Raw genomic sequence first — 27,800 nt, forward strand, 5'->3', positions numbered from 1 at the left:
GACTCCACCTCCAGCTTCCTAGCCAAGCATCCACATCTCGGCTTGCCCGATTAGGCAATCCCTTGGTATAAGCCACTCGTCAGCGAGTCGGACTCTGCAACGGGTCGGGCCAACCACCGTCAAGTGAGCTACAGGAGGTCTAATCCGTCTGTTGTGGAACTGACTGTCAAAAGACGCCAGGAGGTCCAGCAAGCAAATACGTCCCGGGAGTAAGAGATCGATTCTGTAAAGAACCCAAGATCAGGCAAACAAACACCCCCAGGAACCATCATGTCCAAACGTCATCTCTTCCAATCCCCCGACGGGCTTGTTAACAAAGCCCTCCGGGGCATCATCTCCTACAATTCTTCCCTGAACCTCGACGAGGCCAATCGGGTGGTCTACGACACAGACTATGACCGGTCCAATGTGTGCATAATCAGCGGCGGAGGCTCCGGCCACGAACCAGCCTGGGCCGGCTACGTCGGCAGCAACATGCTGGCAGCCTCGGTCGCCGGTGACATCTTCGCCAGCCCCAGCACCAAGCAGATCGTCGCCGCCATCGAGGCCGTCCCGTCGGACAAGGGCACCATCCTGGTCGTGACCAACTACACGGGCGACTGCCTGCACTTTGGGCTGGCCAACGAGAAGGCCATCGCCCGGGGCCACAAGAGCCGCATGATCATCTGCGGCGACGATGTCTCCGTCGGCAAGGTGAAAGGGGGACTCGTCGGCCGCCGTGGCCTGGCCGGGCAGATCGGCGTCCTCAAGGTGATGGGCGGCGCCGCGGGCTCGGGCGCGTCCCTGGACGAGGTGTACGACCTCGGTGTCGCCTTCTCCAACCAGATCGTCTCCATCGCTGCCACCCTCGACCATTGCCACGTGCCCGGTCGGACGGAGCACGGCATGTTCCAGGGCGACGAGATGGAGATTGGGACGGGCCCGCACAACGAGCCGGGCTACAAGAAGCTCTCGCCAGCACCATCCGCCGCAGAGCTCGTCCAGTCCCTCCTGGCGCACTGCCTCGACCCCAACGACCCCGAGCGCGGCTTCGTCACCTTCGACCCGGCCGACGAGACCATGCTGCTCGTGAGCAACTTCGGCGGCATGTCGCCGCTCGAGATGGGCGCCCTGGTCGACGAGCTGCTGGAGCAGCTGGCGCGGGACTGGGCCATGGAGCCGGCGCGCGTCTGCTGCGGCCAGCTGGAGACGTCGCTCAACGCGCCCGCCTTTTCCATCTCGGTTATCAACGTCACCGCCGCGGCGCGCAACTGCGCCTACTCGGTCGACCAGATCAAGGCCTTCTTTGACGCGCGGACCAACACCAGCTGGGAGTCGGTCGCGGGCTCCCAGTCCAAGCCGCGCCGCGGTGGGCGGAGGCAGCAGGTTGTCCCGCCCCCGACCGCGGAGCCCAGGAAGGTTGTCGAGGAATCCAAGGACTTGAAGGTCGACCCGGCCACGCTCGAGAGCATGCTGCGCAAGGCGTGCGAGGCCGTCGTCGCGGCGGAGCCGGACCTGACCAAGTGGGACACGGTCATGGGCGACGGCGACTGCGGCGAGACGCTCAAGACGGGCGCCAGCTGTCTCGTGGCGGCCCTCGACGACCCCGCCAAGAAGCTTGCGGCCGACGGCTCCGTCATCGCGGTGCTGCAGGAGCTGGAGGAAATTGTCGAGGGCAAGATGGGCGGTACCCTCGGCGGGATCCTGGGCATCTTCTTCGTGGCGCTGCGGACCGCCATCGAGCAGAATACGGACCTGGCCCTGGGGTCCGAGGGAGTGCCCGAGCTGTGGGCCAGGTGCTTGGGGATTGCGCTGCACCACCTCGGCCGCTACACGCCGGCCAAGATTGGCGATCGCACCGTCATGGACACATTGCTGCCCTTTGCCGAGGCGATGAAGAAGTCGGGCGAGTTCGATATTGGAGTCGAGGCTGCTATCCGTGGCGCCGAGGCAACGAAGACCATGACGCCCAAGCTGGGCCGGGCGACGTACGTCGGTGCGGATATGAGCAAGGCGCTTCCTCCGGATCCGGGTGCTTGGGGCGCCATGGTGGCCATTAAGGGTCTCAGGGAGGGCATGTAACGTTGGGTACTTTCAAGTATCGTATTTATGGGTTTCAAGTATACATATTTCAGAATAAGCATCATGAATATACGAACAATTTCTATCCAATGCAGCAAACGTTTTTTCATCCAATTTGAGCTCATCACCGCAGTATGTGAAAGTTATCATTGTCTATTGAACGAACCAATTGGCTATCTACCGACTACGCCTTGCCGGCACTGCCGAGCCAGACGCAGTACTGCTCGATGGCCGTCTGCATGGCGTCGGTGCCGGCCTCGATGACGCTGGTGAGGGGCTTACCCTTCATCTCGTCCTGGACGCGGGCGTAGTGCTTGTTCATGCCCTTGTTGATGTTGACCTTGCTGACGCCCGCCTTGATGCAGCGCCGGAAGATGTCCTCGTCGAAGGGGTCGGCCCCGTGCAGCACGAGCCGCACCCGGTCGCCGACCTTGTCGTTGATGGCCGCCAGCCGCTCGTACTCGAGCTGGATCCCCCGCGGGCCGTACTCGCCGTGCACGTTGCCGAACGCGGGCGCCAGCAGCTCGATGCCCGTCGCCACGAACTCCTCGGCGATCTCGGGCGTGGTGAGCAGGCCCTCGAGGTCGGCCGTCTCGGCCACGCCGTCCTCGCCGCCTTCGATCCGGCCGGGCTCGGCCTCGGCCGCGATGCCGCGCTCGTGGCAGTACGCGACGAGCTCGCGGGTGAGGGCGAGGTTCTCCTCCTTCTCGTAGTGGCTCATGTCGCACATGATGGAGTCGAAGGCGTCGGGGATGTCGGCGGCGCGGCGCACCAGCTCGGGCGTCTGGGCGTGGTCCAGGTGCAGCGAGACGGGCACCTTGGCCGTGTGGCAGGCGGCGGCGGCGGCCAGCACCAGCGCGGTGCCGGCGTACTCGATGGCCCAGGGGAACAGCAGCACCATGGCGGGCGACTTGGCCGCCTCGGCCGCCCGCACCGTCGCGATGATGGACTCGATGTTGTAGCAGCACATGCCGGGTACCGCGTACCCTTCCTTCTGCGCCTTGTTCAGGATCGCCATGGTGCGGTTTTCGGCTAGCGAGGGGCGCCCCATTTTGGATGTGAGTTGTGAGGTATTATTGCTGTTGTTTTGCTGTTTTCATGTGCCGGCTTTACCTGTTCCTTTGCGGAAGACGATAGACTTGACCAGGCAATATAGTGAAGCTTTTGTTTTTTTACAATGAGCTGTACTGGTACGCCTCTGCCGAAGTTGGTGTTATACACAGTTGAACGTGACTTCGGTGTTGTGGTGTGGTTGTGTAGCTTGTTGGACAAAAGTGGAATGCCGAACTCCCGGCATCTTCCATTCGGGACAACATTCCCTCGACTACCTAATGAGTCGCCAAGCCAGTCACCAGCAAGCGCTCCGTTGGAAATTCTGCCGGAACACCCCAGGGACCGAATGCATTCTGCCTATGCGCGCGAAAGACTGCCTTGAAATCAAACCACCCCCACCCGAACGATGAAGATTGAGGGGTCCTCATAGTGGGGTCGTATCGTGATGTCAGTCAGCTCCATGCAAACCCCTGACTTGTTGTAGCGCGCCAAGGTCTGCCAATTGGGTAATTCGCGGTTCAGAGCCATCCCCGACGTCGGTTCGGAATGGCGGGGGGTTGACCGGGGGCCCCAGATGAGGGATATCCTTGCCCCCAACCACCAAAGCCCCGGATCCCTCCTCGGGTCATGGCTCGGGTCAGAAGTGAGCGACTAGCGACGATATGTGGGCCCCTAATTGGACATTACCCGGCAGGTCGATATGTACACGGCTGATACAATCTGGGTGTCAAGGGATCGGGAGAGAACAACTGAGAGTGAGGACCAAACCACGTTGCCACTTAGAGACGAACACCCTGAACCAACAAATCAATATCAATACTTCATATTGTGACACTGACATAGATCGACGGGGCTGCAACACAGGAACAGCAAATATGGCATCCTCCAAGCCGGACATCGCCTTCATCGGCCTCGGCGCCATGGGCTTCGGCATGGCCACCAACCTCGTGAAGCAAGGCTACAAAGTGACGGGCTTCGACGTCTGGGGCCCGACCCTGGAGCGCTTCCAGGCCGAAGGCGGGCTGACCGCGACGACGCCCGCCGAGGCCGTGAAAGGCAAGGACTACTGCGTGTGCATGGTGGCGACCGCACAGCAAGCCCAGGCCGTGCTGCTCGAAGGCGAGAGCGCGGCCGTGCCAGCCCTGCCGCAGGGCGCCGCGGTGCTGCTGTGCTCGACGGTGCCGTGCTCCTACGTCCAGGACCTCGAGCGGCAGCTGGCGGCGGCGGGCCGCGGCGACCTCCAGCTCGTCGACGCGCCCGTGTCGGGGGGCGCCTACCGGGCCGCCGACGGGACGCTGTCCATCATGGCGGGCGCGTCCGACGCGGCCATCGCCAAGGCCCGCTTCCTGCTGCAGGAGATGTCGGACCCGGCCAAGCTGTACATCGTCGCGGGCGGCATCGGCGCCGGCAGCAACATGAAGATGGTGCACCAGGTCCTGGCCGCGAACCAGATCCTCGCCACGAGCGAGGCCCTCGGCTTTGCCGCCCACCTGGGCCTGGACCTCAAAAAGGCCGCCGACACCGTCGTCGGCTCGCAGGCAAGAGCTGGATGTTTGAGCACCGCAGCCCGCGCGCCCTGCACCCGGAGTTCCAGCCGATCGCGAGCGCCACCACCATCATCCTCAAAGACACCGGCATCATCACCGCCGAAGCCAGGCGCGCCGGGTTCCCGACGCCCATGACCAGCGCGGCGGAGCAGGTTTACTTCGCCGGCGTCGGCCGCGGCTACGGCCCGGACGACGACAGCAGTCTCGTCCGCTTATACTGGGAGGGCAAAGGCAAGGTCGGGCCCGTCGCGGGGACGGCGCAGACGGAGGAGGAGAAGCTGGCTCTGGTCGTCGGCCTGCTCAAGGGAATCCACCTATGTTCTGCAGGTGAATGCATTGCGTTCGCGGCGCGCCTGGGGCTGGATCTGGACCAGGTTTTTGAGCTCTGCATCAATGCGGCCGGCGGCAGTGCGATGCTGGAAGCCGTGGGCCCGGAGATGATGAGCTTGGTCAAGACCACAGGGGCCGCAGCGGGCGCCCCAGCCGGGGATAGCCTGGACAAGGTTGTCGGTGAACTCCAAGACGCGGTAGACGAGGCGCAAAGGCTCAAGGCTCCTATCTTCTTGGGCAGCCAGGCGCTCAACCTCACTAGACTAGCGATGGCACACCGGCCCAAGACTGCGGCGGCAGCTACAGCCGGTATGGTTGTCAAAGTATGGGGATCATAAGTCTGGGAACCGAGCTGAAGCTAGATTTCTATTCATCATTCATGGGCCTCTATGCTACCACAAGCCCTATTGGCCAGTGTTGTATATCAATAGTGTACCTATCAGTCCAAACCCAACAAGTCGAGTCATTTGCCATGTAATCACGTAAAACCAAACACGGGAATCGTAACGCCCAATGCCCGCTCGTCTCATCATGCTCATCTCCCTTGGATCGTCAAATATCAGAACGCCCTACTCCATCCACCAAATCAAGCGACCATATTATGCATTAAACCTAGGCAGCAGCGGCAGCAGTGGGCTTCCTTGCGAAGGCGCCTCCCTTTTTGGTGGCGCCGGGCCTTGCCAGTGTGTACTTGGCGAACGCCCTGGCCAGAGCCTTCTTGCAGCTGACCTTCTGGCTGCCAACAAAGCTGTCGACTGTCACAGCAATGGCGCGGTCGATATCGTGTGAGTTGCAGTACTCGGACAGTCGCATGCGGCAGAATGCCTCAGAGATACGGATGATAGCCTCCAGATGACGAACCTGTAAATAGTTAGTACACTTGACATGCAATAGGACAATAGAAATTGGAATATGCGTACCGTAATAGGGTAAGCACCTGTAGCCAGCGATTCTCTGCGCATATCGGCGAACAGTCGGGCCACCTTGTCTTCGTCCATGTGCAGAAGCTTGGGCGAACAGTGGTCGCGTGCGTACAGGATGTACTTCCGCAGAAGTTCCTGGGGGATCTGTCCCTCCTTGGCTTTGGCCTGGTTTGCTTGGCTGTCCTTTGCAAAGCTATCGGTTGCCGAGGGGTCTGTCTCGTGCTCCACCTCCATGGAATCGATGCCAGGCTGGGTTGAGGGATGGCTGCGACTGTGAGAGCCGACAATGAAGCGAGCCAGGCGCTCATCTTCAGCGGGATCGACAGTGTCACGAACCACACAAAGGATATCAAAACGGGACAAGATGGGCTCTGTCAGCTGCACGTTTGAGGAGAAAGGGATCGTTGAGTTGTAGCGGCCACCGATAGGGTTGGCAGCGGCGATGATGCCGCAGCGAGCCTGAAGGGTGGTGACGATGCCAGCCTTGGAGATGGAAATGGTCTGCTGTTCCATAGCTTCATGGATAGACGTACGATCTTGATCGTTCATCTTGTCGAACTCGTCAATGAGGCAAGTACCTCTGTCGGCAAGCACAAGGGCACCGCCTTCCAGGGTCCATTCGCTGGTCAGGGGATCTCTACGGACACTAGCTGTGAGACCGACAGCCGAAGCACCCTGACCTGTGGCGAAAACTGCACGGTGGGCCGTCTTCTCGACATACTTGAGCACCTGAGACTTGGCGGTACCAGGATCACCCAGAAGCAAGACATTGATATCTCCACGGACGTGATGCTGGCCCTTGGTGACCTTTGCCACACCGCCGAAGAGCGACAGGGCTACGGCAGTCTTGATGTCCTCGTGGCCGTAGATACTGGGTGCGATGGAGTTGACAATCTTGTCAATGATCTGGGGATCGCGCGAGAGCTTTCGGATCGTTTGCTCATCTTCCTCGGTCAATCGGAAGCCAGCCAGTTGGTCATGCGACTTGACGACGTTGTTGGCCTCGAGGATGGTAGCGAAGACAGGGAATCCGTTGCGGTTGTTCAGCTGAGCATCATAGTTGTTCCGGTAAATACCGGTGATCTCAATCTCCTCGCCAGGCTTGGCTTTGTCGATGAGATCCCACAGCAGAATCACTTCTCGAGTACGGGGCAATCGACCGGCAGGGACGGTTCCAGGGGACTCCTGCAGCGTGAGCTTCTGGTAGTTGCGGTAGACAGTCTTTTCCGAGTTGACGGTGAAAGGACCGCGGGACTGGCAGCTCTGACAGAAAGTGATCCGGACCTCGACATTGGACTCCTGCTGGAAAGGACCCAATGTGACTCCGCACTTGGTGCAGTCGAACTTGACGTACTTGAGCTGAGGGAAGACGCCTGAACGTCGGGTCACAACACCGCTGACCCGGACAAGGCAGTTGAGATGAGACTGTCTCAGCTGGCGGAGAGTATAGTGAACGGGGAGGTCGAAGATGCGAACATGGATCTCCGAGTGAATACGCTCATAATCCGGGTAATGCAGCAGCACCACGTCCATGGCGACGTCGTCGAACAACTTCAGCATCTCGGCGGGGGCATTGGCCAGGAAGTAAGCCAGGATAGCTCTGGACGAAGACAGGTGGTCGTACGATACTTCGAGAGACTCGGCGTTGATCTCACCCAAGGTGCGAATGCGGTTACCGTAGACAGATGAGCCGTTCTCATCGGTGTATTCTGTGAGGAAGGCCTTGAACTCGCGCTTAATGGTACGCTGGACGGCGGGTTGCGAGACCCACTCGGTGAGACTGGCGGCTTTGATGTCCTGCAGGGCTTCGAGTGACAATTCTTCGTCCATGATATCCTGGTCCATCTCATCATCGGGATCCTCGTCATAGTGGTGGCGACGTCGGCGGGGCTGGGCCGTCAGGTCGACCTCACTGCCGAGATCATCGGGCAAGAAGGCATTGGGCATCTGTCTTCTGCGAGCGACTTGGCGATCTCTACGGTTCAGTTGTGCTTCGAGCTGTCTTCGCTCGGCGAGTTCCATATCGCCGTACTCGCCCTCGTCGTCAATGTCAATGCCCTCGTACTGGTCATTCTCGTCCTTTCCTTGGTAATCCTTCTCGAAGCCCTCATTGAACAGATCGACATCGTCGTCAGCCATCTCGTCGAGGTCATCCAGATCGTCCTGGATCTCAGGCTCGTCCTCCATGTCGTCGTCGTCGTCGCCGCCATGGGCAATGGGGAAAGCCGGCGGGGACGAGGGCATGGGGCTGGAGGCAGCCATCGGGGAGTTGACATCTTCGCCAGTGCGAGCACGCTTACGGTTCGCACGAGGAGCTACGCCCCGGTTGGCCGAGCCCATGTTGTGTCGCAAAGGCGAGCTGGGCGGGTTTTGTGAACTGCATAAGTATCAGGGTCAGCTTTTATCCCGACTTGTTCCAAAGGCTTCTTCGAATTGTTTGGTCAACAAAAGACGAGAAAAATAACATACCTCATCTTGAGAAACCCACACTAGAAACACCTTGTATTTGCTTAAATGTAGACCACGATCAAACAGCAGATCGGGGAGTCAGAGAATGGGTAGGGCGGAATTGAGGTGAAGTTGGCGCAAAGGGAATCGGGAATCTTCAAAGCTGAAAGGGGGGCAGCAGAGGATTGACCGACCCGGCAACTTGCAAATTGGCCCTTGACGCGAAAATTGGGGTGGAGGGGACTTGAAACGCGTCTTTGGGCTGCTAGACACCGCACACCGCGTAAAGTGGCCCACTGTCGACGCGAGACGCTGAATCAGGCTTAGTGCCACTTAAAGATAAGGTACTTCGAGGGTGTGGAGTCGGTACGTCGAGTACAGAACCATCCACTTTGCGTCGCGTCACAGCAAGTACCTGACACAGCTGGCTGAGGGAGGTCGCGTCGCTGTCAATTAATGTAATGCATAAGTTGGACTGCACCACCACCGCTTCACAGCTACCCCCCTGCCAGCCAATCCATTCCGCGGTCAGTCATTCCGCTGTTCTGTTCCGCCGCGACCTGACCCCATTGGTTCGCTGTGTATTTGTCTGTCTTATCAGTTGATTTCGCTACTCGACTCTTCGTCTCTTGCGTCGAGTCCCGCGAACTCAATTCACTCTTATAGCTGGTTACCAAGAAGCAATTGCGCCAGTTCAATCACAGCCAGACACCATGGCCGACAACCTGAACATCGCGCCTGAGGGCTCGACTGACGCCATTGTCACCATCTCAGGCGAGGCCAACGATGCAGGACGGAAGCGACGCGACTCCGAGAACTCGCAGACGGCTGCCGAGTTCCTCAGGGACCAGATGCAGCTTGAGGCCGATGCGCGCGAGGCCCTCCCATATGTACGTCATATCCACTTGCCCTTCTCTCCTACCTTATGTCTCCAATGCCACAACGAGCTAACCTGAAGCCGCCAACCAACAGAGCATTGAGAACTGCACCAAGCAGCTGGGCACTCTGCGACAGAGCGTCTTCGCCTGCCTAACCTGCCACCCGCCGCCTGCCAACCCCGACGACTCTGCTACCCACACGCCCGCCGGCGTCTGTTACGCCTGCTCCGTCCAGTGCCACGGCGAGCACGAGCTCGTCGAGATCTTCCAAAAGCGCAACTTCACCTGTGACTGTGGCACCACGCGCTTCGCCGCCGACCAGCCATGCACCCTGCGCCTCAACCCCGCGACCAACACCAAGGGCGGCGTTCACTCTGAGGCGGCTGGCCCCAACAATAAGTACAACCAGAACTTCCGCAACCGGTTCTGCTCCTGCTCCATCGATTACGTGCCGCAGGAGCAGAAAGGCACCATGTTCCAGTGCTTAGGGCTCGGCACCCACGAGACCGGCGGCTGCGGTGAGGACTGGTACCACCCCGGCTGTCTCGTCGGCCTCGGACCTAGGTGGTACGAGAAGATGACTAAGACAGCCCAGAAGAAGCCAGCAGATGCAACTGCTGTGTCCAATGATGCGCTCCCCACCATTTCAGAAGACGGACCAGCCCCGGACAGCAATGGCGCGAACGGCGCGGAAGATGAAGACGATGACAATGACGCCCCTTTGCCCGAAGGCTTTCCAGGCGAAGACGACTTCGACCACTTCCTATGCTACAAGTGCGTCGAAGCGAATCCCTGGATCAAGCGGTACGCCGGCGCGGAGGGCTTCTTGCCCCCTATCTACTTCAACAAGGGCGGAGACGAGAACACCAACTCATCATCATTGTCCTCGAACAAGCGAAAGCTCGACGACGAGGAGCAAGCATCCGAACCCAAGCGTGCCAAAACCGAAGAGGTCGAAGATGGCCAATCTGCCGACCCCGCTCTGCCAGTGCGTGCCGCTCCTCCTGCCACGGTCAAGACCGAACAAGAAGAAGACAAAAAAGAGCCTGCCCCATCGTCCGAGTCGACGACAGCCTGCAAGTTCGACAGCCTTCCGCCCGCCCCGACGGGACAGTTTTCCCTCTTCATGACCGAGGGTTTCCGCTCAACCTTTTGCCGCTGCCCCAAGTGCTTCCCCCTGCTGGAGCCGCACCCGCAGCTGCTCGACGAGGAGGAAGTCTACGAGCCGCCCCTGTCCGAGGGCGAGGGCTCCAACGACGGCGCCTCGACGCACGGCAGCGGGAGCCTGTACGAGCGCGGCGAGTCGGCGCTGCGCAACGTCGACCGCGTGCGCGCCATCGAGGGCGTCATGGCCTACAAGCAGCTCAAGGACAAGCTCACGCCCTTCTTCGAGGAGTTCGCCAAGAGCGGCAAGGCCATTGGTGCTGACGACATCAAGGAGTACTTCGCCAAGCTGCGCGGTGATGAGCAGGCTATCAAGGACGCCGGCCAGGCTGCCAAGGAGGGCGGCGATAATCACCGCCAGGAGCAGAGTGGGTACTGAACAACTCCCTCGTGGGGATGCTTGTGTACCCTGTCTTCTTTTTGTATGTATTACTAGTTTCAGACAGGAGTCGGAAGACGAAATTCAACCGGCTCTGTCATAATGAGAATGGGATCTATGGATGGCTGGGCGGATGGATGCGCTCACGATTCAGCAGCCGCTTGGGAGTAGATAAAGTTGCTACACAGACAGCAGACAAGTTCGACCACTATTAGGCGTCGGACACGATTTACGATAAAATGAGAAAAAACAAGGTCACATCACGGAGGGTCGATTCGATATGTTCATGAAAGTCGTGAATGACTATTTGCACGTGAGCTCTTCATGGTATCCTAAAAGCCAGGTCCAGCTTCCCTGAAACGCCCTTACATAACCAAGACTAGACTCATGACGACTAGCTAAGGGCTTGCCATCCCCCAACCTCTGGAGGCCGTACTTCTTGAGGCGGATGGCTTGGATGTTGATGAAGATATGTCCGAGACGACTGTATAAGTGTCGCATGCACCCCACCATCTTGTCCCGCTACAATGCGGAGCTTGAGAAGCTTGGTGCTTATCTTATCGGAGCTAGCTATCCTGGGGCAGCCCTAGGACTTATCTCCGACTCGGTGTCCCAGTCAGGATCGGTACCTGCAGGACCTGCCGTACCTTACCCAGCCAAGACTCCACTCAACATACCCAACATCCATTGAGTCTGGTTTCCCTTCAAATTTTGGGGGTCAAGGAAATCAGGATGATTCGAATCTGCCTCAGAGGTCTTATGCCCGGCGTAACTTGCGTAACTTGGGGGCTATCAGCTGCCAGTCATGCTCTCCCCCGCCTGGGACATCTAGCAACCAATCATCCCACACATATATCTGCTTCCAGTGCATTGATCATAGCAACAATTCTTCAGGAGTCAAGATGCTTACCTCTGTAGTAGAGACTGCCATATCGATCAAATATGCCCATATGTCACTAACATCCGACTTGTGCCGTTGGCTTATACAAGCTCTGTTTTATACCCACTACAATAGTTCTGGTCAGAATGGTAAGTAGCCATCTGGAACTATGATAAACGATATTATCTAGCCGCTGGCCGGACGGGGCGATACAGCAGCAAAGCACATGTCTTGTCGCGTGTTGAGGCGCACAATGGCTTGATGCCGGCTTCAAGCGACCAGGTGTTCTCTCAAACCCTGTGTGGCCTGTTGTGGTGCGGACCAAGTGGATGTTCGAGCTGGAGGTTGCGGTAGCGTCGCTCGGTTCTTTGACGGCCACGGTCATAGTGCCTGCCATCTGCGTGCTCATAGAAAGGGTCTTGTTCCCGTTCCCTATCAGCGGGGCTTTTTGGCGCGGCGTGAAGATAGATGCCCTTGAGCCCTAACTGAGGAGCATATTTACAGCGGCATCGGGGATTCAACTAGCCTATTAGACCAGAGCGAGGGTATTGATTGGCGAGTTCGAGGAATATACTTCGGCATGCCCGTGGTCGAAACGCCTCAAGATATGGCCCGCCGATGACTGGAAGGACCGGCCATCAAACTATGATAACCAACATGTACAGCCGTCCAATGGAGGCCAATGGGCATATCAGTTGACTTATCTTCGACAGGTTGATTTATCGTCCACGAGGAAATTCCGGGTTGGCTAGGTAGAGATAAAAATACCCATCGATCCCTCCTACTCGAGACTTGAAAGGCTCCTTCTCTCAGGAATATTATTCACTTCCCCCTCCCGAACGTCAGCTCGCAGAAATCTTTACTGCTACATATTCCATTTCACAATATCCCGCCAACATGGCATCGCCACTTGAGAAGGGGGCGGCCTTGCCGCCTGCTGGCCATCCATACTCACCCACAAGTCCAACAAGCTCGTCCTTTAGCCACGAGAAGGGGCCGGAGCCAGTCACGGCATCAGTAGCAGCATCATCAACAGCGGAGTCAGAGCACACAGCCCAAACCCACACGTCCCTGAAGAAAGTTATAACCACACGCCAATTTGTGCCGATGGCTCTAGGAGGCTCCATCGGTGCTGGTCTTCTCATCGCCAGCTCGGTCGGCTTGGAACGCGGTGGGCCGGCGGCTTTGGTCTTGGCCTTTTCCATTGCCGGCTTTGCCGTCTGGCTGACCATGTGCGCCCTGGGCGAGCTCTCGGCCAGCTTCCCCGTCCAGGGCTCCTTCTACGATTATTCCATCCGCTTCATCTCGCCGTCGTGGGGTTTCTCGATGGGCTGGAACTACGTCATCAACTTCCTGCTCATCGTGCCCTTTGAGATCACCGTCATGATCCTCATCACGCAATACTGGTACACCCCCAACACCGGCTGGTTCGTGCCTGTGGTGATCGCCGCCCTGTTTAGCATCGCCGCCGCGGGTGCCAAATGGTATGCCGAGGCCGAACATGCCTTCGGCCTGGCCAAGGTCGGCGTCATTGTGCTCTTCATCATCACCGCCATTGTCATCTGCGCCGGCGGCGTGGCGTCCGACCCCCGCCACGGCACCGGCTTCAGGTACTGGAGAGAAGGCGCCTTCCGAAACGGCGTCCAGGGTTTCCTCTGGGTGTTTGTCAATGCCGGCCTGGCCTACGGCGGTACCGAGATGCTGGGCTTGACTGTCGCCGAATGCAAGAACCCCGTCAGGGTGATGCCGCTGGCCTCCAAGATTGTGGGCGGGCGCATCATCATCTTGTATATCCTGTCCCTGTTCATGGCTGGTCTTGTCATCGGCCCCGACACTTTCAAGGAGTTCTCGCACCTCGGCAAAACCTCGCCGTTCGTGCTGGCCATCCACCAGGCGCGCATCCCGGGCCTGGCCTCGTTTGTCAACGCCGTCATCCTCATTTCCGTCTTCAGCATGGCCAATGCCAGCATCTTTGCCTCGTCCCGCGCTCTCCGCGCCATCTGCGCCCAGGGGATGGGTCCCCGGTTCCTGTCGCGGACGACCAAGAAGAAGGGCATCCCGCTCTACTCGTTGATAGTGGTCTTCGCTGTGTCGTTACTGGCCTTCATCAACGCGGCGCCCAGCGGCGGCGAGATCTTCGAGTGGCTCCTGGCGCTTGCCTCGGCCAGCAACTACTTCACCTGGCTGAGTATCTGCCTGGCGCACCTTCGCATGCGCGGCGCCATGAAGAAGCAGGGCAAGGACCTCGGCGACCTGACGTGGCGATCCCCCGTCGGCACCTGGGGCAGCGTGGTGGCCATTGTCATCTTCGCCTTCGCCCTCGTCAGCCAGATTGTCACCGCCGTCATCCCGCCGGTGCCCAATGAGCACGAGAGCCAGGCCCAGTCCATCTTCCGGGGCATTCTGGGCTTCCTTGTGGTCATCGGCGCCTGGCTCGGCCATCTGCTCTTGACGCGGTCGAGATTGCTCGTTCCCCTGGACGAGGCAGATCTCAGGATGAACTCAGATGTGCCTGATACCAGGCCGGCCGGGCCCTGAGATGTTGCGATTTTGCTCACGGAAATTTTACGACGGCGATGAAAAATGATATGGTTGCATAATCTAATAGTGTACATATTTAGACCATCCTATGTACATACTATAATAGAGTCTTGTTTTCTTCGAAACTTTTGCTCAATTACTCGACCCCTTGATTCGGCACGCCCGATAGATACGAGGCCATCTGTACTGTGAGAGCAGGGCAGACTGGGCTGAACAGAATGACCTCTTCTCTTCGAGGCGCAGCTCTTGGAACCATATGCAAAGCCTCCCACCTCAGGCCGTCAGATGCACAGCTCACTACATTCTTCCACACGACCAATTTGCTGCCCCCTTCTCCCGCGCAGAGTGCTCTCCTTCGTCTTACTCAGATTGCTCTCACATGCATGATCCTCAAATAATTGTGGCCGCAAAGGTCCACAGTATCAAAGCTCGCCAAGATCTCACTCATATGCCGCCTCCGCCGCCTCGAAAGCTTGACAAGGACCTTGGGTACTCTTCTCATTGGATGGTGAAAGGGCCGCAGTGCCATTGGCGATACCTGGGAATGCCATGAGCCACTCCGCTGTTCCGGAAGCACCCACACCCTTCCGGCAACACTTTTGTCGTGCCGAGACGAGAAGAAGAGCAAGAATGCTCTTAGATGAGCCACCAAAGTTAAATCACTGTCGCCATTCGGCACCGGGTAGCAACGCGACGCCTTCCTTTACATGTACATACTTTTGAGCAAGTACCTATTATCCAATTATGTAACTCGCTCCATGGTGTATGCATGTCATATCCGCGCATGCATCCCATGGAACCCGTGCGCGATGGCCCAGCCGCACTCGGCGCGCCCCAGCTCCTTCATGGTCCTGGCGTCGAGGCAGAGCAGGTAGCTGTTCCTGCCGTAGCCGTCGAGCACGACGCTCAGCAGCACGCCGTCGTCCTCCTCGGCGACGGCGGCATCACCCGGCCGCGGCACGAAGATGGCCTCGCCCGGCGTGTGGCCCCGCGGGTTATCCCAGTACAGCGTCTCGCGCGTCTCGAGGTCCGTCTTGCCCAGGCCGTCGAGCAGCGTGCTGTGGCCCCGGTTCGGCAGGCTGTAGAAGTAGCGGTATCTCCTCGTGGCGTAGGCGGGGTTGATGGTCGGCAGCTCGCCCACCCGGGGCGCCTTGATCTCCAAGACCTTTTCGCTCTTCCCTTGCATTGTTGAGCTGCTCCCCCTCCTTTTTCTTTTTGGGACGGGATCCGGAACATGTGCCTCGCGAACCGGGACTGCGTGTTCCGGTTGCGCTTCTCGTCGCCCCAGAAGGCCTCGGCCCCGCCGTCGCGCCGCAGCAGCACGTCGAGCTCGAAGCTGCGGATGATGTCGAGCGAGGGGTACTCGACGACGTCGCAGTAGACCAGCGTGTCGCCCGTCTCCTCGTCGACCTCGTCAAAGGCGTTGACGCTGTGGAAGTGGAAGCCGGCGGGGGTCTCGTAGACGCCCACGACGCCGCGGCCGCCCCGGCGGTCGATGACGAACCACTTGCACTTCTTGGACTCGTCGAAGGGCTCGATGGCGTCCACAATGTTGCGCTGCCAGGGGATGTGCAGGCCCATGGCGGCGAGGTGGGTCGAGGGGATGCAGAGGATGACGAAGGAGCCCGACATGAAGAAGGAGTGCATGTAGGCCGGCTTGGCGTCGGACTGGCGAATGGTGGCGATGATGTCGGTCGTGCCCGTCCCGGCGTTGACGCGGAACACGCGGTACGTCGCCACGGGGCCCAAGTCGAGGTTGTAGTTGTACAGGTCGCCCGTCGCCGGGTCGCGCTGGGCGTGGGCGCAGCTGAGCGGCCCCCTGAGCAGCGGGTCCAGCTTCTCCTGCGCCGCGAACCCGATGGGCTCCAGCGTCTGCAGGTCCATTTCCTTCAGGTTGCAGCTGTCGGTCGTGAGCCACAGGTTACTGGCGATTGCCCGGTGGCCCTGCGACGTTTGCTGTGTGCTGGCGTTGGCCTCCGCCTGGGATCCCAGCCCCGGCACGTTCGGCTGTACCGTGACCGAGATGTTGTCCAGGCGCGGCCCGTTCTTGGGAAAGGGCATCCGCCACACCGTCATCATCTTCCCGAACAGGCCGACGCAGGGATCCTGCCTTTGGGCGAAGGTGAAACCGTTGGGCCGCCCGTTCTGCCGGATTTCCTCTACGAGATCCTCGGTCTGGCATCGGGAGGCATACTCGACCCTTACCGCGCCATTCTCGCTGGGAATGATGGTGAACCTGTGAGATTGACCAAACCCGTCAAACCAGTGGCTGACGCGGTAAGTGCTGTTCTGCGCGGTCTCGACTTCAAACCCACCAGGGCCCGTCCTGTACAAGGTCCCAGCTGCCCACGATGGGATTGAGCCCTGGACTTTGAGGTCTACGGGGCCTCTGACCTCTGTCAGACCCTCAAACTAAGCAGTCAGACGTTAGCCATTGATAGTACATGTACATAGCAAGCAACTTACACCTGCCTCGTTGGGCCACTCGTCGAAGTTCTGATCCAACATCAGCTGGACGTTGTCTTCATAGTCTTCATCCTCGTCCTGCGGCCCCTTGCGAAGAGTGGCCCCCAATGGGAGCCCTTGCGCCGTATTTGACACCATGCTATATGACGTTGGCCTATGCTACATGAACCAGGGCACAACTGAGACGATCTTGACTTTAGGGTTTCTCGCGGACTATATATGTATGGTGCCTCTCTCTATTGTTACCCTGGATACCGGAGCAAGCCCAGTGTGCGTGATGCCTTGTCTCTCAGGGGCACGCGAGAAGCGAGTATGTGTTGCGAGGCACAAGGCACAAGGCGACGGCTTCGGCAGGTAACCGCACGTTAGCTAGTTTTAGATGTAGGGGCGGCACAGGTCTAGAGTACCTACAGATATCGGGTGTATGGCAGACAGCTGGAGCCAGACGTCTTAGACAAGCGAGTGCTGATTGGCTTTCGGTGTGGCGTTTATTGTAAGCAACGGTGAGATGTTATATGCATATGTACATATGCGACAGGACCAACTAAGTATAGGTAATAGCTAGATCACAAGACGGCCCTCTCGCAGCTGGTTGGGATATAGTTGCGCCGATGGCGTCCCAGTCATCCGAGCTCGCTTGGGTCGGCCGCTTCTGGCAAGAGGTGAAGCTCAGGGATGATAAGCAGGAAGCGAGGCCGGAACCTGGGGACAAGTCAACTAGCACCCAGAAACCCGGATAAGAATCAACTGCTGGCCAGCGTTTCTCTCACAAGCGACGGGTGTGCCCGGATATCCAGAGTTGTGCAAGCGATGCGTTTTGCTCGTTTTCAACCCGGCATAGCACAACGGCATAACACGTCACAGCACAAATTCGACCGGTTCAGTAGTCATGCCCCTGCGACGCCGGTTACACTATGTTGAAGCCGTCGGGTGTGACGGCAACCCACGTGGCGGGCGTGCACGACGGAACAATTGGAACGGAACGGATGGTCGGGTGATGCGAAATTCGCTAAGCGGGATGGATGTTGTTGCCTAGGTACATCAAAAGCAATAGTGATACCGTGTCGAACGGGACGTTCGTGTTGGTAGTCTGATGGCTATGTTTTTAGGTATTACTACTGTGTGCTGATGGCCGTGTGATGTAAGCCAGAGTTACAGTAGCAAGTAGGTACTTTGCGCTGCAACAGGCAATTAGCGGGATGATGATTCATCGTTACCAACTGGTCGGATTTGGTCCTCCCTGCCGGGAACGATTAACCTTATCTGGAGTCTCACCTAACCAATTGGATGCTATATATAGTCGGACAATGCCACGCCCAGATCGGCAGGAGAAAAGCAACATGGCATACGACTAAGATTTTGGGGCCGGTCGGCCGGACGGACGTAGGTTAATTACGAGAGACATCACGCAGACCCAACTTGCCAACCTGCCCCCATCCACCGTCAAATCACCACCCGTCATCAACCATTGGTCTGCCCGCCTTCGCTAAAGAGGTCTGGAAACCCGAGTGCGGTGCGACCAGAACACAGCATATACATATACATGGCGTGCATTCCGACGGCATGGAAGAAAAACGCCATCCACGACTCGGGTCTCGCATAAACCGGGGGTCTGCCATTGCCATTGGCAGCCGACCTGATCGGCACCGAGTTCAGGGCGCACATCAGCTTTCGGAGGACCCTGAACACCCTGAATGATGAGTCTAGAACAGGGGATGATGGATGCCAACCACGTGCGAAAAGGCTCGTCGAGGCTCGTCGAGGCTTGTCGCGACCCGGCTGAACTCGCGATGGATGGATGAGGTGATCGTCATCTCCAGAAAAAAAAGCACCACTCGCCTTTTTTCTTGTCGCGCGCGTAGGTGGGAGGGTGTGAACGGTGAACGGAAGTCCGCCAAGGTCTATTTGCTGAGGGATTCCCGTCCGTCGTGGTAGCATCCTTTCTAGCCAGCCGTCCCCAACCCGTGATACTTCAAACTCTGCCTGTATTTAAGGTGTCAATCTCCCCCCGTCCACTTTGGGCACACACCGCATCATTGGCAACTGACCAACCAGGCTTCATTCATCCTCCTCACCATCGTCTTCTTCAAACACGCCAGACGTCATAACTTCAGGGTCCTGTTCATCTCCATCTTGGATACTACGTACCAACTAGAGAGCCCCATCAAATTCTTTCTAGAAAAAGCAAAGAAACGACCGAGAAAGAAGAGATATACTACTATACTGTATTTCTAAACCACCAACAAAATGGCCGTCTCAACCATGAACCCCCTTGACTACAATGCCATCAAGAACACCATTGCCCGGTACTGCATCGCCCTCGACTCCAAGGACTGGGAGCTGCTCCGGACGGCCGTCTTCACCAAGGACGTCCAGGCCGACTTTCCCTTCAACCACGACATGCGGGGCATAGACATGATAGCCAATATCATCCAAGGAAGGTTGGTTGCCATAGTTCACCCATCTTCTCCTCCCCTCTTGCACTCTAAATCTCCCAAGCCAAGAGTTGGTTGAGCTGACCTCTTACAGACTCAAGGACGTCCCCACCCAGCACGCCCTGACCACCCAAATGATCGAAATCCAGCCCGACGGCGTGACGGCCAAGGCCACGACCTACTTCACCGGCGTCCACTTCGGCCGCGGCGAGTGGGAGGGCCAGCACCTCACGTCGTGGGGCTCCTACATCGACACCCTGGTCCGTGACGACAGCGCCAGCAAGCCCGGCAGGTGGCTCATCTCCCAGCGCACCCTCCTCTTCACCGAGAGAATCGGTGATGAGCGCCTCATGGGGGACCTACCTGTTGGTGAATGAGTGAATGAGTTCCTGGGGGAAGGGCGACGATGGACGTTGAGACACGTCAGTCAACAAACACAATATAACATTACACCATCCGGATATCGAATGTACTTAGACATTATCCTAGCAAAAAAAACTTACATATACGGGACACGAACAACTGAACTGTCGCTTTCGTGCACGCATGGACATACGTAGCAAGATGTTAAGTGGATGAATTTCGGAATGACACTCGATTCCAGATTTAACTTTGTGTGTACTATGTGCGCTATGTGTGAAACAGGCGAACAAGTATGCAACATTAATACATTACATATCCATCCATAGATGATAGCACATGTCCCTGTCGTCTAGGGGGTGTCCCGTCCTCAAAGTTCTTGGGTTGGACGACACACAAGCAAGATATTCCACTTGCTGCTACTGCTGCTCAGCGTTGGTTCCCCACTCACACCCGTGACTGCTTATATACATACAGACATCTTGCGTGGCAAGCACCAAATTACGCCTGCCTGCCTGCCTGTTACATTTGTCCGTGCTTGATCTATAGCACATATACCTCTCCCCGTCCCCGGTCTCCCCATCGCGCCAGTTACTGAAAGAGAAAGATGATGGGAAATTTGAAACATACCAAACGAGGGTATGAGTAGTAAGTAAAGTATGAATGGTATCAAAAAGGCAGTAACGAACAGCAATGTGGTATCTCTAAATGGTCTCATGGTCGCAGATATGTCGTCCGTCGTTCTTCTCTCCCACCCCCCCACCACTGTGTAGCCCACTTGTGTTTGTTTGTGTGTGTGTTCAGACTCTTTCTTGGGTCTTGTGTGACTTTGGGTTGTTACGCATGAGCATTATTTCAATCCTCCCCTCCTCGTCCGGGCGTCCGTTGATGAGAGACAAATCAAGCCTTAAACCAAGACCCACTCGCTCCCCCTCTTGACGAACTTGTCCAGCAGCAACCCGAGATCACTCAGCACGAACCGACAAATGTAGAATCCGAAAAACTCGGCCGCGTGCCTAGTGCAGAGTTCGAGACCAACCTGCGTCTTGTCCGCATGCCTCAAGCCCGGATCATCGACCTGGCGCGCGATTAGGTCTAAGGAAAACAAGCCATGTTAGTCGAGTTGAACGTCAGAATGGGGGCTTCTCTTTCTCTCCAGATATACGTACCAACTGTTTGTGCAGCGTCAAACAATCGCGCCAGACTCAACATATAGAGGGCATAGGGCCCGTCGAATTGGACATTATGAACGTCGCGCTTGGCCGGACGGCTGCTCGGGTTGGCGACCATGGGCAAACTGGGCAGCGTGCCCGAGCCGTTGCCCAGCACTTCCTTCTCGGGGATGCTGGGGGCACCGCCGCCGCTATTGCTCTTGCTGCCGTAGGCCGAGGACATGTTGGCGGCGGATCCCTTGTTCCGCAACCTGCGCCAGCTGAAAGCCCCTTTGCCGCTGACACTGGCGCTTCGGGGCACCGCGGGCATCGCATCGCCATTTTCATTTTCTCGCGCCATGCCCTGTAGGCCCACCTCGTTTCCAAGCTTCTTTGTCAAGGCCACTTGAACTTGCTCGAGAACGTTTTCGAAACTCTGCATCTCCTCGAGCACCGCGTCCGCGTCGTTGCTGTCTACCCGGCCCAGGTTCAGTAAAGCCGCCGTCAGCAGGTCGCACTGCGAAGACTTGTCATCCAGCGCTCGCAGCTTCACGCCCTTGACCTTCCACACGTCACGGGGTATGAACAGCTTGTTGGTGATATAGCCGCCCCGCGGATGGCAAAGTGTCTGATACAAGGCGCGCATGAGCCAAAACGGACGGAGCATGGCGTCGGCCGGACACGGCTCAAGTGGCAATGGTACTTCTGGCCCAAGCTGGTTCACCGAAGAGGGTGACCCAGGGGGCAAAGGCGAGTGGAAATCCGAGTCAAACAGATACAGGCCCCCGAAACCGCCCGTTATCTTCTGGCTGAAAGCGGTGACGATGGGCGTCGGAAGAGTGGGCATTGCTGGCTGCCGCGAGCTCAGGGAGCCGGACATGGTAGGATTCATCGGCGTGTCCGGGATGTCGGCAGTAGCCACGGACATCTGGCGGTTCTTTTGGGACCGGAGGCTAGATGAGGATTGGTTCTTCCGCAGAGCCGGTCGCGCCGAGGATGGTGAATCTGTTCGCATTTCCTCAAACTCGTCGTATTCCTCCGAAGATACTCGGGTTTGTCGAGGTGAGGGCGGTGTGGGAGGCGCCAGGATGGGAGGGTTAGCATTTCTACTAGGGGAGCTCGGTACACGGTTGGAGAAGGGGCCTGGCCGCGTAGAGGTGGCCGACATAGCCTGCCGTTGCTGCGCAACATAACTACCAGGCTTGGACTGGAAGGCGGATGCTGGGCCTGTCGGTGGTGGAGGGTTGACTTTGGCGGTTTCGATCTTGAGCTGCTTGTGGTTTTGCCCCGACAAGCGCCGGCTCCGTACATTGGGCGACGGAATCTGAGGAAGAGCTTGGCCTGGCGGCAAAGAAGGCGGAGGAGCAGATGTTTTGGCCGACATTGGTGGCATCTCGGTGACGGTGGACAGGACGGTGCTTGCCGTCGGGGGAGGGTTGGATCCCATCGAGCTGTGCCAGGTGCGCTGTGTAACCCCACTGGAATCCGACTCCCTGTCTCTACCAGTCCCCGACTGCTGCCGCGAGGGCTGATCAAAGGTGAAGCTCTGCATGGCGAAGTTCCTGGTCATGTCCTCCAACACGCGCTCTTCTTCCTCATCTGAGCTGTCGCCATTGTAAAAGCCACCCTCATCGTAGGTTGATATCCGGCTTTCCTCGTGCAACCGCCTTTGCATATCCCGTTCGCGCGCCGCTTCTATCGCAGCTTCCCGCTCGGTCTGCCTCACTTGCTCCTTGGCCCACTCGACTCTCCGCATCGCGTTGGCTACTACACGATCATCTTCGTCGTCATCGTCGTGGTGGTCGTCGTACATAATATCGGACGAGTCCATTACCTCATAGCCCTCGTCGTAGGCCGCCTCCACAGCCGCGTCCAGAGCGGCGTCGAATTCAGCTTCTGTATCACCACTTACAGCACGTATATGCTTTCTTCTGTAGCCGTGCGAGGACGTCCTGGAGTGAACGGACGAAGCAGCCGAGCCACCAGACTCATCGATTGGGTCCAGCCATGAGGTAGACTCATGGCTCAGGTTCCGGGTGTGGCCTTTGCTCATGTCAATAGCAGGGGCCAAGCGATCGGCAGGCATGGAAAAGTCCTGGCGCACGATAGGCTCGGGTGGGCTTGCTTGTCGAACTGGCGAAACGGGCCGCCGTGGTGACAACGGCGCTGGCATATAGTTGTCCTGGGCCCGGGGGATACTCAGGCTCCCTTCGAAGTTGCGTCGAACAGGCGATTTGTTGAACGACGATTGCAGGGCTGGGGCTGGCTGCTCCTTCGGTACGGGTGTGGCCAGGTTGCGACTGTCAGGCGTCGGTGTGCGCCCATAGCGCGTCGTGGTGGCAGTCCCATAGAAGGGGTCCTCGAAATCGTCGTCATATGATGGCCGGACCTCCACGCCATTATACTCCAAACTTTCTGGCCGGGCCGGGAGCGCTTTACTATTATATGTAAATGCCTGTGCAGGAACCATATTATCGAGTTCATCGATCCGGCTTGTGTAGGTGCGGCGGATCGCTTCCAACTTCTTCTTATCCTCTTCACCTGTCGTCCTCGCAAGAACATGCTGGAGGAGGTCACAGGCTTCGCCGTACGATTGCCGTGCGCTTTGGTAGTCCTGGGCATTGTCAAGCTGAACGGCAGTATTGGCTTTGGCAAGAGCCTTGGAGAGCATCGCCTTTTGCGAGGGTTGCTTTCCACGATCTCGGTCCCTCGGCGCTGTGGAGTCCATGCTGCTCTTCGTGTTCGAAGAGCGACTCCTCGTATGACCTCTGTTTTCGGTGGGCATTGTGTTGTTCGGTATTAACTGAGCCGCAGGCAGTAGAGTTGGGGTGTTTCCTGGGTTCTGATTGGGATCAGTCGGCTCATCCCCAAGATGGTCTCGTTGGCCGGTCCTGGAGAGGTTCCCTTGACTAGAATATGGCGAATTGGGCGAACTAGTGTCGGTACCTATCCGACTCAACAGATTTGTCGCCGGTGCTGAAGGGTCCGTAGGTCTCGCGGTGGCGGGCTCGGGGGACGCGGCGTCAGGAAACTCGAGCGAAGGCAAAGTTACGATGGGCGGGAGATTGGGCGCAGGGGCCGATGACAGTGGTGGCGAGTTTTCCTGGGGCCTCAATCGCGAGCTCGCATTGGAATTGGCGCGCGACCTAGATGAACTCGTAAGGGTGCCACCTTCAGATGGCCGCCACTTGCTCAGCTTCCGAGGCGACTGGTTTGCAAATGTGCGAGACGTGATTGTCTCGGTCGCATTCGCTATGATGGCAACGGAGTCGACGCTCATGCGTCGCGAGAAGGTAGAACGCCTACTGCTCGGTGTTGACTGTTGCTGTTGTGGTGACGGCTGTTCCTTGGCTGCCCCTCTTTCCCGGTCGCGTTGATCTTGTCCAGCTCTTTCAGGGACAGGAGCGATCGTGGTCGCGCCAGGTCGATTCGAAGCTCGACTCGAAGAAGTGGACGCGGACCAACGGTTCAGGTTTCGGAAGCTGTCAGTGATCACTCCGATGCTGCTGGCTCGAGAATGCGACCTTCGGGGCGGTTTCGTCGTGACAGGTTCGGGAGGGGTTGGCTCTTTCTTCAAGAGGCCGGCATAGCCAACGTTGCGAGGTGGTGGGAGCAGTGAAGAGGTCCTGGGCAGCAGGACGGGAGCCGCTCCTGAGGGCGCAAGGGAAAGTGACGATGGCGCCTGACCCGGGTTGTTGTTATTACCGGTAAAGCCCTCCTCGGTGCTGTCGGTCACGGCTAGGTGAGGAGGTGGTGGTGGTGGGTAGCGCTGAGATTGGGTTTCGTCTGGCGGGCGATAGTCGCTGGAGTCCCCTATTAAGATTTGGTCTCTATCAAAACCCCGACCCAAGTCCCGGCTACCAGAAGTTGCTCGTGCAGCAACAGTCGAGGGGTTTGGAGTAGCGTGGTTGTGGGAGGTCGTTGGACCCAGACCAGCGCCAATATCGGCAGCACTAGGCGCTGTAGTGGCGCCTCTAGGGGTGCTACTGTAGTGGTCGGTCCGTCCCCGGTTGTAGTGGAAAGCAGAGGCCGGGCTGCTGGTTCTCGCCGCAAAGCTCGTGGGGTTCGAGAAATTGGGCGGCTTCTGGTGCGTGGTCTGAAAGGGATTGGGCGAGTCAGCAGCAAGGAAGTCAGACCGTGAGTCCTCGGCTACTGAGTAGATAGGGGCGACGGGCGGGTAGGCATTGGTTGGCGTGGGAGTCCGTGTGTTGAAGGAGGACAGGACGGAGGGGAAGTTGGAAGACGTCGGAGCCGAGTCGAGCGGTTTGGTGGACGTCGAGTAGGAGGAATTGGGATCGAGGTTGGTGAAAGGGTAGCCGCCGTGGTGGTGGTGGACGTGGTGGTGGTTCTGGTAGGACAATTGAGATTGAGATTGAGATTGGGACTTGGTGGAACCGGTCAAATTGGTCATGACATGTGGTTGTGGCATCTTTCAGCGTCGATGGGGGATCGGAGGCTCTTCTTTGTCGGTCGCTCTCTCGCGCTGTGCCAGTGCCAGTGCCAGTGCCAGTGCAGCAGCTCCTCAGTCTCCTCAGTCTCAAATCAAGGGTATCCAGGTCCGGATCATAACATGAACCCACGAGGACCCCCAATCAATTAATTCAATGCACTTGCTGCGCTCCAGGTAGCAGTGCGCGTGCCAGTGCGTGCGGTGTGCTTGCTTCGCTCTAGTGTGTAGCGGGTGTAGCGAAGCTGCAAGTAGTAAGGTACTGACGGGCTGGGCTGCTGACTGGGACTGACTGGTAAGGCCGGCCACTCTTAGCATGGACAACCAGACCAGGCACAGGCGGGCACAGGCGGGCAAGAGCTTGGGGTTTGCTTGGAGCGAGAGGGCAAAATCCACTCTGGACGCTGGATTCAATGGAAACGATTGGGTCAATGTCCACTTTGGTGCCTCTGCCACTTTCATGCACTTGAGTCTTGACCTTGACTCGGTTTCCCGTTAATAACCTCTCTTTCTTCCCGAGTTGCTCCAAAATGCGCGATCTCCACGTTTCGGCAAGTACAGCCCGGGAAAGGTACAGACGGGGGAGGTACTGCTTGATTGATTGACTGATTGATTGATGCGCGTCCAGCGTGTTGGTTTTGGTTGGGCGTGGCTGGGGGAGGCCTGTGTGCCTGTGTGTTCGTCTGTGTCTCTGCCAGTCTCCCGCTGCTGCTGCTGGCGTAAGGTCTGTAAGGTCTGTTTTTCTTGCCCTGGGCGGTATGGATTCAATCAATGATAACACGCTTGCTATTATTACATGTCGGGAAGTGGGAGGAAAAGGAGATCATGCAAGGAACATTAGAAGACAAGTAGCAGGCTTGAAAGTAGCAAGGGTCCCCAAATCAGAATGTAATGGTTCGACTGGCCCAAACCGGATAACGGTCCGTCGCTCAGTAACAGTTGTTCAGAGGTTGTTTTCAGTCGTTCATGGACGGGAAAAAAGGACACTTTCGCAACAGAAACAACAAAAGTGGCTATGACGGATGGGAATACGCGTAGCACTGGAACAATCAGTGGGCAAGAATGAGTGAGAGTGAGGAAGAGAGAGCAATGGGACCTGCGGGCTATGCTACTGGGTCGTTTCGACATGAAATCGGAGTTCAGTTCAGATCACGGTCTGGCCGGTGGTTGGCGGCGGGAAGGGGGGCTCACTATTGCCAGCCAGCAGCAGAGGCTCAGCTCAGCCAAGCAATCGCTGAATCCAATTCAATACATGCCGGCACCTCTTTGAGGTGGTAGTGGACGTTGTACCCGCGACCGTCAAACCGCGGGAAAAAGTACCCCTCCATGCCATGTACTTGCAGCAAATATGGGCACTCCCGCCAGTACTACCGCCTCGAAGGATCTAATCCAGGGGTATTGCCAAAAAAGAAAATATCGCAAGCAAACAAACAAGCTGGCAGGCGGGCAGTAGAACATTTTTTAATATTAATAGAATGTTCTATATGCACTCAACCCTCAACGCATGTAGACAGCATGGCTCTTTGGATATGCGCTTGCCATATTTTCTTCATGCCTCGCTCTCCTCTTCTGCTCTCCTCCCTTTGCATCCCTGCTGTTCCCAGACGATGTGGGCCAACATTTGTCCAACGGTGGACATGGCAGCAGCAGAACCATCGCATCTTTTTCAGACCCCATCCCTGCGTGTTCGAGATGGAGAGATAGCAGGGTGTCTAGCCTCTTACGTCGCAATCCCATTCTTGAAACCCCCCTTTTCTCGCGGATGGCTCGATTCGCCCAGCGGGTGCCATTTTCAGTCTTGTTATCAATGGTACATACATAATAAGTCCTGTCACGTTCTCTCTCACGCTCACACACTCTCCCTCTAACTCTGACTCCCGCACTCTCTTTTTGTGACATATATAGCCCGTTGTGTACCCGACTTTCACCCTCGTTGTCCCGCGTAGATAGACGTCAAATACGGAGTATAGCCCTACGTGTGCATGCTCGCCACTGCGCACAATCCTCCAACGTCCGCAGGTACCTGAGGGTGGGAATGCGTGCCATCTGGAATGGGGAAATGGGACGGCATCAAGATTTCGACCTTCCCCTCTCGTAGCGCGCAGCCTAGCTGGTAGTGCCTCCAGTCTGCTCAGCCAGTCTGGACGCGCCATTGTGTACAGACAAGCATCAGAAATGTCGGAGCGTTCGCAACCTACCGAGCCTGAACCCCATCGAGAATGCGACTTTCAGGTACCCCTTGGCAACCAAAAAGATTCCCATTCCCGGCCCCGGATGCAACACGATGCCACTGCCTGACCCGGCCACTAGTAACACTCAATCGCAGTATATATCTCGTCATGTATATATCTATCGTCGGCGACAGCTCATACCAAATCACGCACCACCGATCGTCGCTGTCGACTTACTTATCTACACCCTCGGCGCAGCAAAACCAATAAAACAAGAAATGGCGTGGAGAAGGGGACCCTGATGGGCCACGAATGTAGGCTGGGGTTTGGGGTTTTTTGGGGGTGGGTGAAATCAAACCCATTTTCTTCGTTACCAATTGGGCGATAGATTCTGTCCGTCATTTCCCCTTTCCCACCCCTCCCGACCAATCAATCCCGCGCTTCCAGAAGACTGGAACCTCTGAACTTTTGATGAGCAGAGGCTAGTCTCGTGCATCTGGACTGAAGCTCATTTGATAACCTGATGCCACTCGGCAAATGATGTGCAGTAGCAGTAGCAGTAGCAG

At 57.5% G+C, this 27,800-nt stretch overlaps 9 protein-coding genes across 9 annotated transcripts; 5 read left to right on the forward strand and 4 right to left on the reverse strand.

The window, feature by feature from the left end:
• Positions 1-270: 270 nt before the first annotated feature.
• Positions 271-2,061, forward strand: PG985_014556 (uncharacterized protein; the record flags this gene model as incomplete). Its single annotated transcript, XM_066834322.1, has 1 exon — positions 271-2,061. The coding sequence occupies one exon, from the start codon at positions 271-273 to the stop codon at positions 2,059-2,061; it is 1,791 nt and encodes a 596-aa protein (XP_066679062.1).
• Positions 2,062-2,245: 184 nt separating this feature from the next.
• Positions 2,246-3,112, reverse strand: PG985_014557 (ketose-bisphosphate aldolase; the record flags this gene model as incomplete). The annotated part of the gene is made up of 1 exon (XM_066834323.1): positions 2,246-3,112. One exon carries the CDS (start codon positions 3,110-3,112, stop codon positions 2,246-2,248), a length of 867 nt encoding a protein of 288 aa, XP_066679063.1.
• Positions 3,113-3,989: 877 nt separating this feature from the next.
• PG985_014558 (oxidoreductase) lies at positions 3,990-5,329 on the forward strand (the record flags this gene model as incomplete). Its single annotated transcript, XM_066834324.1, is given in 2 exon segments — positions 3,990-4,640; positions 4,658-5,329. 2 exon segments carry the CDS (start codon positions 3,990-3,992, stop codon positions 5,327-5,329), a joined length of 1,323 nt encoding a protein of 440 aa, XP_066679064.1.
• A 274-nt stretch (positions 5,330-5,603) lies between these two features.
• On the reverse strand, positions 5,604-8,388 carry PG985_014559 (minichromosome maintenance protein 2; the record flags this gene model as incomplete). The annotated part of the gene is made up of 3 exons (XM_066834325.1): positions 5,604-5,852; positions 5,912-8,291; positions 8,384-8,388. 3 exons carry the CDS (start codon positions 8,386-8,388, stop codon positions 5,604-5,606), a joined length of 2,634 nt encoding a protein of 877 aa, XP_066679065.1.
• Positions 8,389-9,075: 687 nt separating this feature from the next.
• PG985_014560 (uncharacterized protein) lies at positions 9,076-10,783 on the forward strand (the record flags this gene model as incomplete). The annotated part of the gene is made up of 2 exons (XM_066834326.1): positions 9,076-9,252; positions 9,335-10,783. The coding sequence occupies 2 exons, from the start codon at positions 9,076-9,078 to the stop codon at positions 10,781-10,783; spliced, it is 1,626 nt and encodes a 541-aa protein (XP_066679066.1).
• A 1,987-nt stretch (positions 10,784-12,770) lies between these two features.
• On the forward strand, positions 12,771-14,201 carry PG985_014561 (General amino-acid permease GAP2; the record flags this gene model as incomplete). The annotated part of the gene is made up of 1 exon (XM_066834327.1): positions 12,771-14,201. The coding sequence occupies one exon, from the start codon at positions 12,771-12,773 to the stop codon at positions 14,199-14,201; it is 1,431 nt and encodes a 476-aa protein (XP_066679067.1).
• A 775-nt stretch (positions 14,202-14,976) lies between these two features.
• On the reverse strand, positions 14,977-16,808 carry PG985_014562 (uncharacterized protein; the record flags this gene model as incomplete). The annotated part of the gene is made up of 3 exons (XM_066834328.1): positions 14,977-15,409; positions 15,454-16,616; positions 16,671-16,808. 3 exons carry the CDS (start codon positions 16,806-16,808, stop codon positions 14,977-14,979), a joined length of 1,734 nt encoding a protein of 577 aa, XP_066679068.1.
• Positions 16,809-18,917: 2,109 nt separating this feature from the next.
• PG985_014563 (uncharacterized protein) lies at positions 18,918-19,482 on the forward strand (the record flags this gene model as incomplete). The annotated part of the gene is made up of 2 exons (XM_066834329.1): positions 18,918-19,111; positions 19,170-19,482. The coding sequence occupies 2 exons, from the start codon at positions 18,918-18,920 to the stop codon at positions 19,480-19,482; spliced, it is 507 nt and encodes a 168-aa protein (XP_066679069.1).
• An 890-nt stretch (positions 19,483-20,372) lies between these two features.
• On the reverse strand, positions 20,373-25,045 carry PG985_014564 (uncharacterized protein; the record flags this gene model as incomplete). Its single annotated transcript, XM_066834330.1, has 2 exons — positions 20,373-20,560; positions 20,635-25,045. The coding sequence occupies 2 exons, from the start codon at positions 25,043-25,045 to the stop codon at positions 20,373-20,375; spliced, it is 4,599 nt and encodes a 1,532-aa protein (XP_066679070.1).
• Between the last annotated feature and the right edge of the window lie 2,755 nt (positions 25,046-27,800).

The sequence above is a fragment of the Apiospora marii genome, assembly GCF_038362585.1.
Source record: "Apiospora marii strain CBS 49790 chromosome Unknown utg000011l_segment0_segment0, whole genome shotgun sequence".
NCBI classification, from domain to species: Eukaryota; Fungi; Ascomycota; class Sordariomycetes; order Amphisphaeriales; family Apiosporaceae; genus Apiospora; species Apiospora marii.